This window comes from Mauremys mutica, chromosome 16, assembly GCF_020497125.1.
Source record: "Mauremys mutica isolate MM-2020 ecotype Southern chromosome 16, ASM2049712v1, whole genome shotgun sequence".
Lineage (NCBI taxonomy): Eukaryota > Metazoa > Chordata > Testudines > Geoemydidae > Mauremys > Mauremys mutica.
The window spans coordinates 12,511,079-12,530,821 of NC_059087.1; the positions used below are offsets into that span (position 1 = coordinate 12,511,079).

Sequence of the window (19,743 nt, forward strand, 5' to 3'; positions counted from 1 at the left end):
ATTATTTCTGGATTTAGTTTAGTGATATGTGAACAGTTAAAGTTCAGCCTAAGCCTTTTACACAAGCCTTTGAAGCTGTAAGTGTCTGAAAGCTACAGAATTTAAATTTGGGGACAAGAGAATGGAAGGGCAGGACAAACTTTCATCTATCTTACACCTATTGCCAGTCCTTCATGGAGTTGGTGGCTCTCTCATAATATGTATATGTACAGCATCTAGCGCAGTGGGGCCCTGATCTCAGTTGACCTTTAGGTGCTACAAAGAGAGCTGGATGAATAATTGACTTTTTTTCAGTTTGGCAATTCTGAAAAATCAGGAAAATATTCAGTTCAGGTGGAACTGAATTAGAATTTTTACAGAATTTTCAGTGATTCAGAAAAGTCTATTTCATGTCTGTTCCAGAACAGGGATTTGAGTCTGGGTCTTCCACATCCTAGTGAATGCCCTAACCACTGGGCTAAAAGTTATAAGTGAGTGGTGGTAGGGGTGACGGCAGAAAACCACTATGACTACGATATCCTCAACTTCCTGCCTGTTTTGTGAACGGCCAAAGCTATTAATGTCAAATTCACAAATAGTTGGGGGTTGACAAAAGCTGCATTTTTTTTTCATTGAATAAACTATTTGTCCAACACATTGCCCAGCTTTAGTTACAAATAATTGATTAGTTCTGGTATTCTTCCCTATTGCATTGTGAGCAACATAAGAAAAGAGAAGTCATGAATCACATGCAAATTGTCTCTTCCACCACACGGTCCTGGTCACTGACATTCTAAAATTGAGCAGTAAGATTCTAAAATAATGTCTTTAAAATGTCAGGGGGAAAAAAGAGAGAGGTATCAATCAATTTTTCTTACCTCAGTGCCTCGTTAAGCTCAGTTTGTGCACACTGCCAAATGATCCATGGTATATTAACACCTCATATACTACTTTTTCCACTCATAAAGAAGTCAGAACTTCTTGAAAGCAATTTTATTCTTGATGGGAATGGGGGATTACTCTCCCCTCCCGCCCCGCCAAACAGCTGGGGTTTTACAGTCAAGATTTGCAGTAGCTATTAAAAGAGCAAACTCTAGTTCTACCGTCAACTAGGTTGTAAATGTTATTGATTTTATCTTTTTGTTTTGTTTTTGTTTTTGTTTTGGGTTATTGTACAGATTACTCTTTGGTCAAAATGGCTCCTCAGACTTTGAATTTGTCTCACTACCGCTTCCCATCACAAGGACGGAGTTATATTTCTATCCCCAGTGAAGCTTTTCATAACAAAGGTAAGGGCAAGATTTGCATGGAGGAGTAGAATGGTGGCAGCTAATCCTGACAATCACTCATTCCAGAAATGCTCTTGCGTGGGGAAAGGGATTTTGGTTAGCTCTGCATTTTCAGTACTGTTTTAATGTTACTTCCTCTTGTTTCTAAAAACTCGAGTAATACAGCTAGTAATATTACAACTATTTAATCTTGGCACTATTTCACATCAGGGCAACTTCAATTCCTGGAGCTAATGTTTTATCTTTCTAACCACCAGAACTGGTAGTTTTCCAAGGAATGCTAATATCAAATCAACTACTTATCTCAGTAAAGTATAAACTTATTCTGCATAACAGTTTCCCCAAACACCTGGTGGAATTAAAGAGTAAAGTCAGGGCCGCCCGGAGGATTCAGGGGGCCGCGGGTCTTCGGGGCACTTCGGCGGCGGGTCCCAGGGTGGAAGGACCCCCTGCCACTGAAGACCCTGAGCGGAAGAAGCTCCAGGGGCTCGGGCCTTGCAAGAATTTTCCGGGGTCCCTGGAGCAAGTGAAGGACCCTGCTCCAGGGACCCCTAAAAACTCTCATGGGGGCCCCGCAGGGGCCTGGGGCAAATTGCCCCACTTGCCCCCCCCCCCGGCGGCCCTGAGTAAAGTTACAGAGCTAAATAGCAGAAGAAGGAAAGAGAAAGGAATACCTATACAATAGGCATTGGAGAAAAGGCGAGAAGGCAAAATTCAACTGCGAATCTGAGTTTGGATTTTAATAACCTCAAGGTTTGGGGTTGGTAAGAAGTGAGGATCTTGTTTTGGGCCAAACAAAACATGTGGCCAAATTTTTTAAAACCAGAATGATGAGAATTAGGTTCTTACGTCCTGCCTCTAGCTGTGCAAGCAGAGCAGTGTCCCAGAACTCTTCCCTTATCCACTAGCATCCTAACTTTTTAAAGCTCATTTTGAGGCAGCAGTGTGCAAAATCTCCCCTCACCCCACCCCCAACTTCAGGGACTGAAATTTCAGGTGCTTTGTTTACCTGAGTTCAATGGGACCACGTGCCAAGCCCCTCCCCTCTGTTTGTTTCCCACTTCCTCCATCATGGCGGAGTAGAACAAATGGAGCAAGTTGAAGGTGTGTTACAACAGGACTTAATCCAAAGCTCATTGAAGTCATTTTTCATTAATTTCTGTGGGGTTTGGATCAGGTCCTTTGCAAGGAGACCACTCAGCAGTTCCTCAGAAGGGGACCTCTGCCAGGATTGTTTCAGGGAAAAGGGCTCAGAGTCTGGGTGGCCTTTTGGGACCTTAGCAAACCTTGCACCATCTGGGATTCCTCCAGAGACTTTTCTGCAAGGGCAGGTTGGTCCTCTTCAATACAGTGTACAAAATTAGTTACTTCAGTAACTACTGTGCTATATAAAGTATTTCCCCACCACATGTGAGTTACTTGATTTATGATGACAGCTTTGTTTCCTTGCACTGGCAGGGAGCTCCTGCTTGCGATTTCTCTGAGTTCTGCAAAGCTTGAATTATTGAGAGCACAACACAACTTGAAATAACAAAAATACCACACGAAAGGACCTTTCCCCATCCCACTTACAGCTTCTCCCACCATGTGGCATTTTCTTATGGGACATTATTGTGTCCAGTGGTTTGGACTGAATCCAAACTGTAAGACCTTTAACTTGCATCTTCCAGGGAGTTAGAAACCATCTAAAATCTTATTAATGGCATTTTCAACTAACAGGCCACATTGCTAGGCTGTTCAAATGAGCTAGCCTTTAAAATGTATTCCACCTTTAAGCGACTGACATTCTAAATACTTGGAACCCATCAGACCAAGACAATAAAGGACACTTGCATGGCTGACACTTGTAAAATGGGCATCTGTCTTTTCACTTAAGTGTTGGAGAAGCTGTAAATACTTCATATGCAGACAGCAAACAAATAATAGAAACAAAAACTACTCATCTGTGTTTAAGATGCCAGTGAATGTTGCTAATAGTCAAATAGTCCTTCTGATTATTTTAAGCATCCTGGATGCTCTGGTATGGCCACTCTTAGCTGCCTTTTGTTCTGAGGTGACTTTTTTTTTTTTTATAAAGGATGAACGATTAATTTAACAGTTTAACTCTATACTTTCTTGGTGAGGTAGATGTCAGGCTTCCTTTCATTATCCTGATTTCTGTTCCAAACATTGCACAGCAGATTGCCTTCTAATGTCTTTATGGGAGCAACTGGAATTCCCATTAAAGCAAAGGTGTGAAGGTTTGTAGAAGTCAGGATTCTAAATTAACATGGAGTTTCATACCTAGGTGAGGAAAGTGTCTCACTCAGGGCTGTCATACTTAAGTATAATCTCTCCTGTTGATTTTGTTCACAGCTTGGGTTACCATTGTGGGCCTTTTTTACCATAACATGCACCGTTTCTTCCGGAACATCAACCCTATGGACACCAAGTAAGTATCCTACGCAGGGGCATCATTCAGAAAAGGCTGGGGGTGGGGAGGAGGGCAAAATTATGTCAGCATGGCTTTTCTGCCTCCCTGCTGAGGCCGTGGCTGCTTGTGGGGGGGAGGGGGGTTAATGAGTTGGTCCCATCCTGGAGGAGGGTGGGGAGGTGGAGGGGAGAAGGGTGGAGGCAGGCACGGGTGTGTGCCTCCTCTATGGCTGGCCTGGGGCAGGGACTGGGACCCAGCTCGCTCTGCACTCAGCTCCAGCCCTGGCCACAACTGCTGCTTCCTATCCAGCTGGTGGAGAGAGAGGGTGGCAACTGTCGCCCTGTGAACGATACCCCCGATCTTAGAACTGTCCATGCTGTAATAGTGTGATGATGGCCTTAGTGGGATTCTAAGCACAAATGGGAACAATTGTTCTTTGCAACTGGTGTATCAGACATCATGGGCCTGGACACTGCTCCCCTTGTAGTTTAGCCATTAACTGTAGGGGTGGAATAAAGCGCTTTGTAGGCACGTGTTTCCTGCTGGGGATAAAACCTTTTCTTTGGTGATTTATCTGTCTGTCTTCTAAACCTCTTCTGCTACATACTTGGCTGATCCATCAGAAATTTATATTGCAGATTCATATGTTTAATCCTTGAATTAATGCCTTATATGGAACTTAAATTATGTTTTTTTTTCTGCTGTCTCAAAAAAAAGGTGACATTTGTTTGTATTTAAATAATGCAGCAGTATATAACCTCTCTCCCCCCGCCAAAAGTGCTATGAATTTTAGTCCCATAAACCTGTAAACTAATTTTGCAATAATAAATCAGACAATACATCAAAAGCCTTTTTGTTTTATACACTGTGCCAATGAAATCATTAGCAGATAAGTTCAAATAAACTAGGAGCAATATACATCTCAGAAAGTCAGTTTCCCAGGGAATTTTGCAAGGCAGTGCTTGTCAAACATTACATTTGCCTTTTAAGCTGGTCATTTTTTAACTCTCTGCTGATTAGGGCAGTGATTCTCAATCTTTCCCATGCCAGGACTCCCTGCTACAGCAGAAGAAAATTTCAGGACTCCAGCTACAGTCTATTTCAGGGACTTCTTCCTATCTAGCCATGTGCAATGGAGGGGTGATTGCACCCTGCTGAAACCACTTCAACACCCCTAAATTAGGACCACTTATGATCATGCTGATGCAATGTTAAAATGATCACAGAAGAATTGTATGATTTCCTACTCAGTTTAAATTTTATAAAAAATACCATACACCCTTCTTGCTGCAAAAAATAAATTAAATAAAGGTAGTTCACTGAAGTATGTGAAAGAAATATATCAGCAGCATGCAATATTTCTTACTGATATGAAGAAATAGAGGCAATAATCTGAGAGTTTTGCTTTTCAAGATGTATGTTCACTATAATTTATTAAAGGAAATGGACCATAATTTTAGCCTCCCACAGAGAGAGAGAGAGAGAGAATTAATGTGGTCTTGACTCACAGGTCAAAGATTAGCGAGGATAAAGACAGTGTTTAAATACCTTCAGCCTAAAATCACTGAGTTCCGGGGCATTTTCATGATTTCATCATCATCAGTCTTGGGCTCCAATCCTGCACAGAGATCTGTCAGCACAACAGGGCCAATTTTGCCATTTTTAAGAATATTGAGTAGTTCTGTATTCCCATGTTTCAACTCCTGCAGAGATAACATGACAATCCAGGACCCATTCTTACTCCCGTTGAAGCATATAGAAGATTTGCCACTTATTTCAGTGGGAGAAGGATCAGCCCTGAATGCATACTTTTTAAGGAATGCTTGGTTTAAAAGTGGTCTTTAGGTTTCTAATATTAACCTGGGCTACCTGAAATATTTGCAGTGTATCTAGTATTACAGAATCATGTCTCTGGCGCTCTAGATGGTTTGCCTGTCCAGAGGCCTGTTTTGAAACTTAATAATCCAAGGAATGCTGCCTTGGCAGTTTTCCTTTGTGGAACAAAGCATCAGATATCTGAGGAATGCTTGAAAAATAATAAGTGTGCAATTCTTTCTCCCTTGGTTTACTTTGGTGCGCTTTGCTATTGCACCTTTCTGGCTTAAGTCTCACCAAAATAATCTGTTCTAATGATGTTTTCCACAGAGTAATTGTTTTAAAAACACCCTTTAAGGGTTCTTTAGCCTCAGACTACTTGGGCACCTATAATTTACAGTCTGTCTGGTTTCTTCTTCATGACAGAATTTCATTATCCTTGTGGCACGCATCAAATTTTTTTTGCGCTTTGTTGCCAGATGACTGTTCTATTTTCAGACCGTCTAACCAGAGCTCTCTGGAAGAGTCACTTTGGTTCTTTAAGAAGGGAATCAAAACCTAAAGAAGCTTCGAGCCTGACTTTGCTCTCAGTCCTACATTGGTGCAAATCTGGAGTAACCCATGGAAGTCAGACAGGTTACAGGCCCTTCATCCTGTAACATACATTAATATTAGACTGCAGGGCTGGCGCTTCCATTAGGCGGTCGCCTGGGGCGCCAGGATTTGGGGCGCGGCATTTTGTGCACTCCCCACGGGGTGCACGGGAGTTTCCAGTTCCACTCCCGTCGCGCTGCCGAAGAAGGATCTTCTGCCGACGTGCCGCGGAAAACAGCGGCGGGCAATCGAGCAGCTCAATGACTCCTGTGGGGAGCGCACAAAATGCTGCCCCCCAAATTCTGCGTAGGGCACCAGAAACTCTGGCGCCGCTCCTGTTAGACAGTGGTTCTGGGGAATGCCAGATTCTTATTTGTTTTAGTTTTTTTTCACATGTATCCAGATTCATTAGACTACTGCTCTGGGCCTTGTATTGCAGCATTACAAAATACTTAACTGAGTTAAATGATGGGATGTAATATGGGATGAACTAAAGCATTGGGTGTGAATACATTGAACATTGGGGAATTCAGCATACAAAAGTCCAGGATCCAAATACCCCCAGACTTTGGGGAAGCAAGCTCAAAATTCAGATACACATCTGGATCCAAACTTCACTTTGTGAGCCTTTCTCTGACTATAACTCTACATACTCTGAGGGGCAAATTCTGCTCCCCGATGCATGCATGAAATGCCTACTGAGTGCAATGGGATCAGAAATAATCCCTAATGATGCTAATATCATCTAGAGGTTATAGAACAGAGTTAGATCATATGTCCTACAAATCGAGATGAGTTTCTGTCTCAGTCAATCCAGCTGTGCAATTTGATGACATCAGTTAATGTCTGAAATGAACTCTTCGTAGGGTTCAGCTACACTTGCGAGTTATAGCGCATTAAAGGAGCCCCAGGTGCACTAGCTCACTACCCATCCACACTGGCAAGGCACGTAGAGCGCTCTGACTCCACGGTTAGAGGGCTCCTGGTACTCCACCTTGGCGAGTAGAATAATGTTTGATGTGCCCCCGCTGGAGCACCCCAGTGTCAGTGTGTGAACAAGGTGTTGCATTATTGCGCTCTGATCAGCCTCGAGAAACGTCTCATAATCCTCTTAAGTCAAGTGGCCACTCTTGTCATTGTTTTGGATATGCCCTTTGAAAGCTCCATTTCTGACAGCTGGTATGCTTATCTGCTCTGAGACAAAGCAACCATTACTGTGGAATGCTGTGTGCGCGAGAGAGAGGCTGGGGGGAGAGGTCTGCTTCTGTCTGAACTTGCAAGACAGCATGCTCTCAGCCCCTAAAAATCCACTCTCTCCCCCTACATACACAAAACACACTGCCTGTCACACTCCACCCCACCCCCCAATTTGAAAAGCATGTTGCAGCCACTTGCATGCTGGGATAGCTACCACAATGCACTGCTCTCTGTGGCCGTTGCAAGAGCTGTTAATGTGGCCACGCCAGTGTGCTTGCAGCTTCCAGTGTGGACAGACTACAGCGCTTTCCCTACTGTGCTCTATGAAGGCTGGATTAACTCAAAGCGCTCTACATCTGCAAGTGTAGCCATGCCCTTAGTCAGTATGAGAGAAACACCAAAAAACCACTGTGGTATAAGTTTTTAAAGAAGTGCATTTTTCTGATGGAAATGAGATTGTGATGTGGAGAGTAACTTACATGGTTCTTGTGGGCAGCCAAACAGGCTAGTGTGTTTTGCTTGGTAACCCAAGCTAATGAATAGTGAGTTCACCATGCATTTTCATTTGTCATTGTAACTATCACTCATCTGTCTGCATGACCTAATACTAAGGAGTGAATGATGGAAGATGCTCTGCTAATGTAAACAGTGCTTGGTCTTGATCAATGGGACTCTTTTTCAAATTTATGTCAGAATTCTACTCTGACCGAGTGGATCTCAGCTCTTCCTATATGTGTAGAGACCCAGATTTAAGATCCACCAAGAGCAGAATTTTGCCCAGCATTTTAACTGAACATTTAAAAAAAAAGTTTGTTTTATGTATGGTCAAATTCACCAGGGCTAAAAAAATTCTTAGCTAGCCAGCTTCCTAATCATTACATAGGAATAGGGCATCTGCTCACATAAGTATATCAAATTTTCTCTGCAGCAGAAAGGTATCCTCCAGTTACTCAGATTCCTCATCATGCATTTGTGTGAGTCCATCCTGTAGTATAATTGTCTATAATAATCTAAAACACTTTAAAAAAGGCTTATAAAGAGCAGTAAAAGAGATGAGTTAAGCTAAATAGAAACAGAACAAAGGAATACCGACGGTAATATCTAGCTACTAGAACTGTTCCTGATCCTGTGAGAAGATCTTGCATGGGCTGATCCTAGTGCCCATGCAAAACTTAAATGGGATGGGATGTGCCATGGTCTGTTTACATGGACCTAATTGCAGGACTGAGATTACTGTGATTCTGGTGTCTCGTGTATATATTTGCTTATGATGTACAAGAAACTTTTACAAAACAAATTATTAATGGTACAGTTTAATCTTTTAAACAGTTTCATGCAGATATGTGCATGGTCACAGTTTTGACTCTGCATCATCCATATTAGAGTCATATAATGAGGAAGGTTAATAGCTTCAGTGCATTGATCTAAGGTTAATTCTATTGTACATGTGTAGCTTACCATGAAATGATTTTACACACACACGCTCTCGCTCTCTCTCTCCCTCCCCCAGCACAGAGAGAGACCTGTGGAGGACGTAAATAAGTTAAATGCTGAGCCGTATAACTCAAAAAGAAATAAACTCTACTTAAATGTGTTCTGCTCTTTGTTACACAGGGTCAGATTGCCAGCTGTTGTAAATTGGCATAGTGTTATTGACTTCCATGGAGCTGTGCTGATTTACATCAGCTGAGGGTCTGGCCTCATCATTTTAAACTGAAAAAACAGATTAATTCTTTGTTGTTACACTGACTTTGTAACAGTTTCAGAGGGAAGAGGCCACACTGATCTGTAGTGCAGCTCCATTAATTTAACTTAAGTTAAACTAGGGATGAATTTGACCCAGCAGGTTTGCATTTTCAGCTCTACTCTTCTTTAGCAGGCAGAGACAGCATTTAATACACAGCTCACCAGCCAGGGCTCCACCTCTGCAGCTCAACTAGGGTCCTTCAGTTTGGACCTTCAGCCTATCCATGGAACTTGGCCCTAGTACAAGGCCTAACTCACTGAATTCAGAGCAGCAGGTGCATATTGAAGGAGTAACTTTCTCCTGCCCGAACTTAGATCAGCCCATAATAGTATGAATTGCAAATGCTAAAATGCTGTTTTGCCCACTTCCTGATATTTTTTGCTCTTCCTTTCCAAGGATCGCTGAGGCTGCTGCTTATAAAGGCTACACGATCTCTGCAATGAGCTATATTATTTCCCTGAAGGTGGAGCCACCACCAACCTTGTCTCATAATCTGTCAGGATCTCCTCTTATTACCATTCGGCTCACCCATAAATTGGTAAGTGAAAATGAAATTTCCAGTTTACACTCTTACCATGACTAATTGTTCCAGTCTTTTTGCATTTGTGGAGGTTTCTCTTCATTGATGTTGATATGGCTATGTTGGTGATGACTCAGCTGATAGCTATGATTGCAAAATTTAGTTTGCATTTTTCCCAACTGCCATATTTCAGGGACTGTGTCTATTTGTATAGTGCCACAAAAGACTGACAATGACCCCGTTAATAAGAAGGTTAGGTAACAAATATTGATTTTGATCCTTTGGGATATATTCTGTTTTTATGTATGTATGTAACTTACAACAAGTGCCATATGATATGAATCACTGCATACTCCATTGAGAAAGGGGTATCTTTGTGATGATCCAGTGGGTGGGTTTGTTGTTTCTTTCTTTCGCGGTGGCAATGTAGAGCAGTTTGTTCTGAAGGCAGAGGAGTTAGTGTGAAAAATGCAGTGAGCACTGACCTACTCAAGAAAGCATTGAATAATATTGTTGTTAGAGAGAGGTGGAAAATGAAAAAAGGTGAAAATTTCCATTTTCCCGCATTTTTTTTATTGAGGCTTCCTTTAAATGAACATTTGCCAGCCAGCCATAAATGTAAGTTTTCCCCTCCCCCAGTTGCTCTGTTGTAGGTGCATGGAGCTAGAGAGAAAAAGTCTAAGCACATGAATCTGAAAGTTATTTTGTTGTTTGTTTGTTTTTTGTTGTGTGTTTCTGAACAGAAAGTTCTGAATGATGTCCCCAGTGGCCTCTGAGAGACAGGCACTTCTGGGGTGAAGGCTCTGGCTGTTGGATTTAAAGAAATATGTCTTGCTTCTTTCATTGAGATACCCCTGATACTTTAATATGACGATTCACAAAGAGCCCATTAACTTGCCCTGTACTTTTTTCTGTATTCCATTTGTCAGTCCTGGGGGAGGACCAAGATCCTGGTGCATGGATAGAATTGTTTCCTTTATCATTTGTTTCCTTCTCTGGTTTGACTGTTAACTCAGTTAACCCAGAATACAGAGTGTATGAATATCTAATCCAATATCTAATCTAATACACCGTTTAGTGAACTCTCATGTCAGTGATTATTTCAGGCAGAAGGCGCAAGCATACACATAAGACAGTGTTAGTGCGCGCGCACACACACACACACACACACACACACATATATATATATATATATATATATATATATATATATATATATAGGCAAGTAGCAGTGAGGTAATAGGAGATATTTTACCAAAACCTCATTAAGCACATGCATATTTTTTGTATCTGCAGTTTTCCTGAGCATGGCACTGACCTCTATTTTAATGCTTATCACCTATTGGCTGTACAGCTTTCCATTACAAGGATAGGTTAAACACCTTAGCACTGTGAGTCAGCTTCTGTAGCGCAAAATTCATTGCTGGCAATTTGGATGCTGGGAACTGCTGGAATGAAAGGAGTACTGGTTTGTACTTTGTGTGTAACACTGTGTTCGGAAATCTTTGTCACACATGGGAATGAAGTCTGAGGAGTTTTAGTGTCTTGTCTGTTTGGCAAATTATAACAGTATGTTCAACTGTTTTGAGCTACAGGCCTAAACTCAGGCATGTGTCAATTTTGGAAGTTAGAGGACAGAGGGGGTTTCTTTTTATTAATGATAGAAACATGCCTCATCTGCTGTTTTGGATGAAATAAGGAAGAAAGTTCCAGATCCAGAGGTGCTATAGTTAAAAGTGAAAGACTGAGAATTTGATTTTATGCCTCGATATCATGTCTGGGAGTTGCTCAAAGACTTTCATTGCTAGATCTTAGTACCAAGAATGATGCATGAAGAATGAGAAGGTTTCTAAAATTCATCAGTAGAGCTGGGAGAAATTCTTCATCCAAAACTTTTTTCAGCTGAGAAATGCAGATTCAGGTCAACTGAAACATTTTGTGAATATGGCTTGTATTCACCAAATAGTTTTGATTTAAAAAAAAATCAAAACATTTAATTTTTGAAAATTTTGAAATGCAGTGTTTTGTTTTTGTTTTTCTTTTAATTCATTTCAAAGTGCATTTTAGGTTTGAGTTTTACCATGATTTTATTTTTATTTTAAAAAAGGTACCCCAAAACAAAATTAAGCATTTCAAATTACTAAGCAATCATTTGTAAGCACCTAGATGTTAATAGGGTTCTAAGTAATACCCAACATGGATTTGTCAAAAATAAATCATGCCAAACCAACCTAATTTCCTCCTTTGACACACTTAATGGCCTAGTGGATAGGAAGAAATAAGTAGACGTGATCTATTTTGTTTTCAGTAAGGCTTTTGATACAGTGCCACATGACACACTTGTCTGGATGAAATTACTATAAGGTGGATACACAACTGGTTGAAAAAACATACTCAAAGAGTAGTTATCAATGGTTTGCTGTCAAACTGGGAGGCTGTATGTAGAGGAGTCCTGCAGGGATCAGTCCTGGTTCCATTACTATTTAATATTTTCACTGGAGTGCATAATGGAGTGGAGAGTATAGTTATAAAATCTGTGGATGACACCAAGCTGGGAGAGGTTGCAGGCACTTTGGAGAACAGGATTAGAATTCAAAACAACCTTGACAAATTGGAGAATTGGTTTTAAATCAACAAGATGAAATTCAGTAAAGATAAGTGCAAAGTACTACACGTAGGAAGGAAAAAAATCAAATGCCCAACTACAAAATGGGGAAGTACTGCTGGTGGTGTAGGTGGTAGTACTGCTGAAAAGGATTTGAGGGTTATAATGGAACACAAATTGAATATGAGTCAACAGTGTGATGCAGTTGCAAAAAAGACTAATGTCGTTCTGGGATGTATTAACAGGAGTGTTGTATGTAAGATGTGGGAGGTGATGTATCCTGCTCTACATGGCACTGGCGAGGCCTCAGCTGGAGTAGTGTGTCCAATTCTGGGCACCACACTTTAGGAACGATGTGAACAAACTGGAGAGAGTCCAGAGGAGAGCAACAAAAATGATAAAAAGTTTAGAAAACCTGACTTATGAGGAAAGATGAAAAAAAACTGGGCATGTTTAATCTTAAGATTCAGTGGAGGACCTGATAAGTCTTCAGATATGTTAAATATGTTATAAAGAGGACAGGGGTCAATTGTTCTCCATGTCCACTGAAGGTAGAACAAACAGTAATGGGCTTAATCGGTAGCAAGAGAGAGATTTAGGTTAGATATTAGGAAATACTTTGTAACTATAAGGGTAGTTAGTCTCTGGAATAGACTTCCAAAGGAGGTTGTGGAATCCCCATCACTGGTGGCTTTTAAAAACCAGTTAGACAAACACCTGTCAGGGATGGTCTAGGTTTACTTGGTCCTGCCACAGGATTCTATGATTGGACCCCAAACTAATTTTTTTCCAACTTCAATGAAAACATTGAAGCAAAAATTTGTTTTTCTGTGAACCCCAAATCAATTTTTTCTGTTTTTTGTTTGTTTTTTTTGGTTCAGCCACCAAACTAAAAAATCAATTACTCACACAGGTCTAATTGTCAGTTTCATGGAGTGTACCCCTGGAGGCAACTAGACTGATCTCTTGATTGTTCATAAGCTTGTCAAAAAGAGACAGAGAGATTTTTCAGTGTATTACAGCTGGGAGAGAGAAATCTGCTCCATTGGATTGTTTGGGATTGACTCTTAATACTATATCAAATTTACACAGTTTGCAAACAAAAAAGCTGTTGGTTAGTTTTATCTTTCAGTATGGCAAATTTAACCAGGGATCAGAATGCTGTTGAGTGACCCCTGAAAGGCTTCTAGCGGAGCTGTGAATGGCAGGTCGGGTATTCTCATGATGCATTAGCTCTGAAGATGACTGCGGGGGAATATCAGTGTAGAAATATCAGATCCCAAAACAATCCTTACTCCTCATGACTTCTTTAGATTTGAGGCAAGTATGAAAATGTTTACATATTTGTTGTAAACTGACCCATTCCCAATCCCAGACAATCCAATGGAGCATATTTGTCTGACCCTACTATAATGCTTTTACCTTATTCAATCCATATGTTGTAAGTTTTGCAAAATGCCTTTATACCATCATTTTCAAAATCTATCTGTTCATATGGTTGTTGAAAAAAGACAGAGATCAGTCCAGTTGCCTCCATGGGTTTCAGTCTTGGCTTCCAAAGAGAATTCCTTATTATAGATTCAATGAAACCCAAAGGGAGACAGGGCTGGAAAGAATATAATAGTTTGGTTTGGGTGGGGTTCAGATTTGAAGTTCTGAGTAAATTTGAACATTGGGCACAGCCCAAACTGAGAAGAGAGATTATGCATGTCATTCCTCATTACCCCAACATCATACGTGATATTCCGAGCGCCAAAACCCGTAAAATAACAAAACCAGTTTCAAATACTTGCCCTCTGCGTGACCCTATCACTGCATATTCTGAAGTATAGCAACTGCTCTCATGCCTCTTGATTTCTTTTAATGATAGAGTATTAATTTTGCTGTAGTTCTCTTCAGTAACTAAATTAGAACTGTCGTGTCTAATTTGAATTAAGGTTGTCACCTATTAAGATTTGGACCTGAGTACTTTGTTCTGTTGGGGAAGGCCTGTATCTTGGATTTAAATGCAGGCAAGAAAAAAGGAGAATGGAGAAATAAGAAAATAGGGGAAGAAGAAGAGATTAGAGGTGGAGGGAAGGGATATTACCCATTTTTTCACCAGTTTGGACCCTATGTGTAAATTGACACCACTGCTATATTTGGCTCTTAACTGTTCCTGGAAATTTGGCCCTTAGCTTAGACTTCCCTGGAAGCTTTACTCTCCATCATGGCAATTAAAAACACTCTGTCAGCATTGCAGTCACACAAAGATGTCCTCCACATTTGTCCACCTGGTGAGAAAAGGACCTGGTCAGGAAGGTTTCTTCACTGGAGATTTTCTGGCATTTATCTTCACATGGTAAACATTGTGGGAATTTGTCAAGAATGAGCAAAGAGAAAGCAGGGTGAACAGGTGACTCCTCTCTCTTCTCAAAAAGTCTGGATCAAAATTTCTCATCTCCTAGCAGGGGTGTTGGAACTAGGGATGCTGGGGGAGTGGCAGCACCCCCGGCTTGAAATGGTTTCTGTCATATACAGGGTTTACAGTTTTGCTCAATGGCGTTCAACACCCCCACTATAAAAATTGTTCCAATGCCACTGCCTCCTAGCTGGCTAATATGGGAGGAAACATCTGGTGCCAAGTGAATCCGGTGAATAAAATCCACCTGCTTGTCTACGTTACTTGAAGTTTTTCAGAAATTTCCAGCTGGAGAAAAATTTCCTAACTGGACAGTAAACCATGGGGTTTCTCTCCCCCTTTAGTGGTGTCCCCTGCTCACGGGTGTCCTGTATACCTCTTGTTAACATTGCCTTCCCCCCACCATGTTATGATGTCCCTGTCATTGCAATGAACAATGCTGACAACACAGTTCCAAAACAAAGACTAGTTTATTGCTGCATCCCACTCTCTCGCTTTGTTAGTCTTCTGAGCAAGCAACCATTTTCACTATACTGTAACTAACAAAGCTGTGAGACACAACCACTGGTTCTGTCCTTGAACCTCCAGGAAATTTCTAGTTAGGATGGTTTTTGAGCTGCTTTTGTATTTGATATAACAGCAGCTCAAAACTAGCTAATCAGGCTCCCGAGAGCTTAGTTATGTGAACCTCTTGCAACTAAAATGATGTTTAACTCTGCTAGCTATGACAATGAAGTTTTGTGCAAAAACATTTTGATCCTGTGAAGCTTGTAGTGAAATTGAAAGCAAACTTTTTTCCTATCTTTGGACGTGCACAGTTTTTCTTTCTCTTGTGGATTCATTGTTTTGTTTTTATTATAATAGTTGTGACTGGTGATCACATGGTAGGTCCTCCAGGGTCAAAGTAGCCATGGAAAAACCTTACAAATCCAGGTGCAATAATGCAGATCTTAACTATATGAACTGTGTTTGTCTTAGATTTCCCCTTCACAATATTAAATTCAGCTGAACCTGAGTCTCAGGGTTAAATGACATGAACTACAATTGATTAAAAACCCATTGTGAACCAAACCTGGCAAGAATCATACAACTCTACTCAAGGCTTCCCTTAAAAACTCATCCAAACTTGGAGGAAATGTGTGGACACATGAAACTTTGATGCTTCTATTGTTCAAAGTGTGCTGCTGCTTCCAGTGTGATAAATGCATAATTTTTCACTCAGTGTGTGAATAAGTTTAAGGCCAACTTTCTAAGGCCTGGTCTTCACTAAGAAGGGGGTTCGAATTAGGGTACGCAAATTCAGCTACGTGAATAGCGTAGCTGAATTCGAAGTACCCTAATTCGAACAACTCACCCGTCCACACGCGGCGGGGTCGAACTCCACGGCTCCCCCGTCGACTCCGCCAACTCCTTCTGCCGAGGTGGAGTACCGGAGTCGACCGTGGCGCTTCCGGAGTTCGAACTATCGCGTCTGATCTAGACGCGATAGTTCGAACTCCAAAAAGTCGAACTCTCCGCGTCGAACCGGCAGGTAAGTGTAGACGTACCCTAAGTTTTAGTGCCCCTTCTGCCTCATTAGGAAAAAAAAAAAACCTTGGGTACAAGCTTCAAAAGGAGTCCCAGAACAGTTTAAAACTTTTGTGGGCAAAACATTGTAGTTTTGCAGGACGAGAGAGAAGATCTTTTTGTAACTTAATAACTGGGATTTCCAGCTGGATTTAAAAAGTCGCTTAGGGTATTTGGATGACCAGTTCCCATTCATTTCTAATGGGTGATGGGTTTCAAACCCCTTAGGCAACTTTGACACTCTCGGCCTTACTCTACGTATAGAGCAGAAATCAGGATCTATTGTTTCCCCTCTTCTGATTGGTCCACAACTGAGTTTTCTTTATTTGACAGGGAAACTTTCTGCTTTCCCAGGCAGGGGAGCTGTGGCATCCCTAGAGTTTGGTTGCACGCAAAATAAAATACATTAACATTGGAACTTTGTCCCGTTCTTCTATCAGTGATGTCTGAAATCCAACTGGAAACAGTGATCTATAGATTCAACTGTCAATACAGTCGGTTTTTTTTTTAAAAAAAAATGTTTGAGACTTTAACTAAAAATAGGGGATAGCTGACTAGTTTTGAGTGTATCCTTAAGGTCTGTTAAATATACTCTACTGTGGAGGATTATAGGTCTAGATTGTGCCTTTAGGCAGAGCCGGCTCCAGGCACCAGCTCAGCAAGGAGGTGCTAGGGGTGGCCAATGAAGAGGGGCAGCACGTCCGGCTCTTCGGTGGCAATTCGGCGGCGGGTCCCTCACTCCCTCTCCGAGCGAAGGACCTGCTGCTGAATTGCCGCCGAATAATGAAGTGACGGCGGTAGTGCCGCAGATTGTGATTGCGGGGTTTTGGGTTTTTTTTGCTGCTTGGGGTGGCAAAACCCCTGGAGCTGGCCCTGCCTTTAGGCACAGCCTTGGGCAGAGGAAAGGTGTGTAAGTTGCAGCATCCCTGGGATAGCCTTGGATGTGACACAGAGACTCTCACTTGCTTCTTCCTTGTTCCCAGTAGTAGTAATTTATTGTTGTCTGTACCACTAGTAAACTAGTGCCTGCCTCCACCCATGCACTGGCTCAGCTATTCTGGGCAGCAATTGAGGGGGTGGAGTCCAAACTCTGCCAACTCTCTGCCCACCTGGAGTGAACAGGGGAGTAGCTCCACTTGCTTGTACAGGCCTCCATCCAAGGTTCTTGTTCCCTCTTTCTACCCTGCCTGGACATGTAGCCTGACTCACAATGTGGCCCATATTCAGAACTAAATAACTGGATATTCAGTGCTTCTCAAATTAAAACCAAACATCATCCAGTCTGATCTCTTGATGTGGTCTTTCTGGAATCTAAACTCCATATATTTGGTGGCTAGTATTTCTGTATACCTACTGATATGTGTTAACCACTTGCAAAAGATGCTGGTGTGATTCTAGAAGCTATGCGAAGAAATTCAGTCTGTGTCACTTTTTTGTAAATGTCAGAAAAATATGCTGCATAACGCAAGGCCGAATTGCCAGTGTTTAATATGAAGAACGAGTTTATTCATTTGCATGAATGAGAGTTTTACAGGAGTAAATTGGCTCAAAACGTAAAGGATTTTTGTGGTGGTGGTGCAATAGCTTAGTGGGACGGGTGCCTGGTCATGGGATATGAATAGGAGGGACAATCTAGAGCAGTATTTCTCAGTCAGTTGGTCACGACCTCCAGTGGAGTCACACAAGGCAATCAGTGGGAGCAGAAGGCATTGAAAATCTGGTTTAGTGGATGAAGCACTGTACTGGGAGTTAGGAGGCCTGGGTTAAATTCCTAGCTCTGTTACAGAGTTCCTCTGATCGTGGGTAAATCACTTAATCTACCCTGTGCCTCAGTTCCTCATCTGCAAAACGGCAATAAGACGAGTGTGTTGAGGATGAAATCTGTTAGTCATCGGGAGGTGCTCAAATACCATGGTGGTGAGCACAGGCTACTCTAGCTATAGGCAGACTAGGCAGCTGCTTTGGGCAGCAGATTTCTGAGAATGGCAGACTGGAGGTGTTGGCTGGGGATGAGGCGTAGCTGCCAGCTGGTGCTTTGAGGAGCAGGAAGTGGTCCCCAGCCATGCTGTCAGGGAAGTGCTCCGACCCACTCCCTGGCTGCTCCTCACCCCCCGGTATGGGTAAGATCACAACTGCAACCGTGGCTCAGATGCTGGGTGGCTTGGGCCTTGTCCTGGTAGCAACGCAAAGGCTGCCAGGACTTCAGCCACAAGTGCAATGATTCACCAGGCTCCATGCCAGGGCCCAGCCTGCATCTGCTGCTCCGTATCTGGCCCCCATAGACTCTGGTACCCAGGCATCCGCTGGCCCCGCTCCAGCTGTTTGAACACCACCATATCTGGGCGGTAGAGGTGTTGCCACTGTGTGCATGAGGAGCGCATCTGGAAAGGTGAGGGGGTTTCTGCGGGCCAGGCGGGGAATGTAGGGTGCAGGGGGGGCGTGGCAAGGAGGGGGGGCTGGGCTGAGAGTCTGGAGGGGATGGGCTGGCAGTTGGGGGGTCAGGTGTGATCAGTAAATTGAAAATTATTATTGACGTCAACATTTTCCCCACAGAAAACATGAAATTCAGTGAAAACTATATTTTCTAATGGGAAGATTTTTCAATAGAAAAATTTCAACCAGCTCTAATTAAAACATTTTAGGTTCAGTGTACATATGCAACTTTCTTTTTGCTTTTATTTTGGATAAGATGACTTGCTTATAGTCAATTTGAGACTATGATTATTTCTATTTAAAATACATAATAAAGTCAGACTAGATGTAAAATGTTTTCAGGCGAATTCAATCAAGCTGCAATACGGGATCTAGGCAATGGAGATATGTACTGGTTGTCTGCTCTGCCATTTTCCATGGGCTTCTATTTTTCTGCTCTGGATGTGAACACACCAGAAAGCTCTGGACCATTGAGCAATGGATAACTTTGAACTGACCCAAACACCTCTGCTTATCTTTTCATATAGAATCAAAATCCCGTGAGTAATCTTTGGAAGCAAAGAAATTGAACAGCTAGAACTATAGTGACTGCTTACCCCTAGAGAGAGCCATGGCAAAGAATTGTGGATAAAAGATGCAAGAGACTCTGTTGGACTGAGCTAGCTGATATGCTTTTAACTCAATAAAAAGAGCACTTGCCTTGAAGAGAGCGTGGCCCTGGGAATAGTATCTCTCCTGACTTTTCTGTGGAAATTAATTAGCATGCATGCCCGTTTTTAAGGGATGGATGAATGGATTGTGCTTTCTAACGATGCATATGTAAAGACAATGGGACAAATTCTGTTCTCATTTGCACTAGTGTAACGTCAGTGGAATTGCTCTGAATTTACCCAAGTAAATGGTTGTAGTGTCTCTCGTCAAGCTTTCAGGCTGTACCAACCAAGGACTAGCTTCCACTGATCTCACTCCTGTTACGTAGCACTTTGTTCCAGGAGTGGTCCCATTGACTTCCATAGGGCAACTCATGGAATTAAGGTACAATTCAATATGGGCAAGAATATCAGAAGTCAGCTGCAAATACTCACAATGACCTTTAACTTTAGTTATTTTTTTTAAGTATACATCCCGTTTTAAAGGATAAAACCCAAGGTATTTATGTAACTCTGCGAGTAATCATAATGGTT

General features: G+C 42.0%; 1 protein-coding gene across 12 annotated transcripts in view; it reads left to right on the forward strand.

Moving 5' to 3' along the window:
- ADGRD1 (adhesion G protein-coupled receptor D1) overlaps positions 1-19,743 on the forward strand; it is a 259,978-nt gene that overhangs the window by 53,646 nt on the left and 186,589 nt on the right. For all 12 annotated transcript variants that reach the window (XM_044990191.1, XM_044990190.1, XM_044990192.1 and 9 more), the window contains 3 exons: positions 1,158-1,268; positions 3,624-3,699; positions 9,431-9,572. In XM_044990191.1, the coding sequence (XP_044846126.1) occupies positions 1,158-1,268; positions 3,624-3,699; positions 9,431-9,572 (329 nt within the window). The remainder of the gene's footprint in view (positions 1-1,157; positions 1,269-3,623; positions 3,700-9,430; positions 9,573-19,743) is intronic.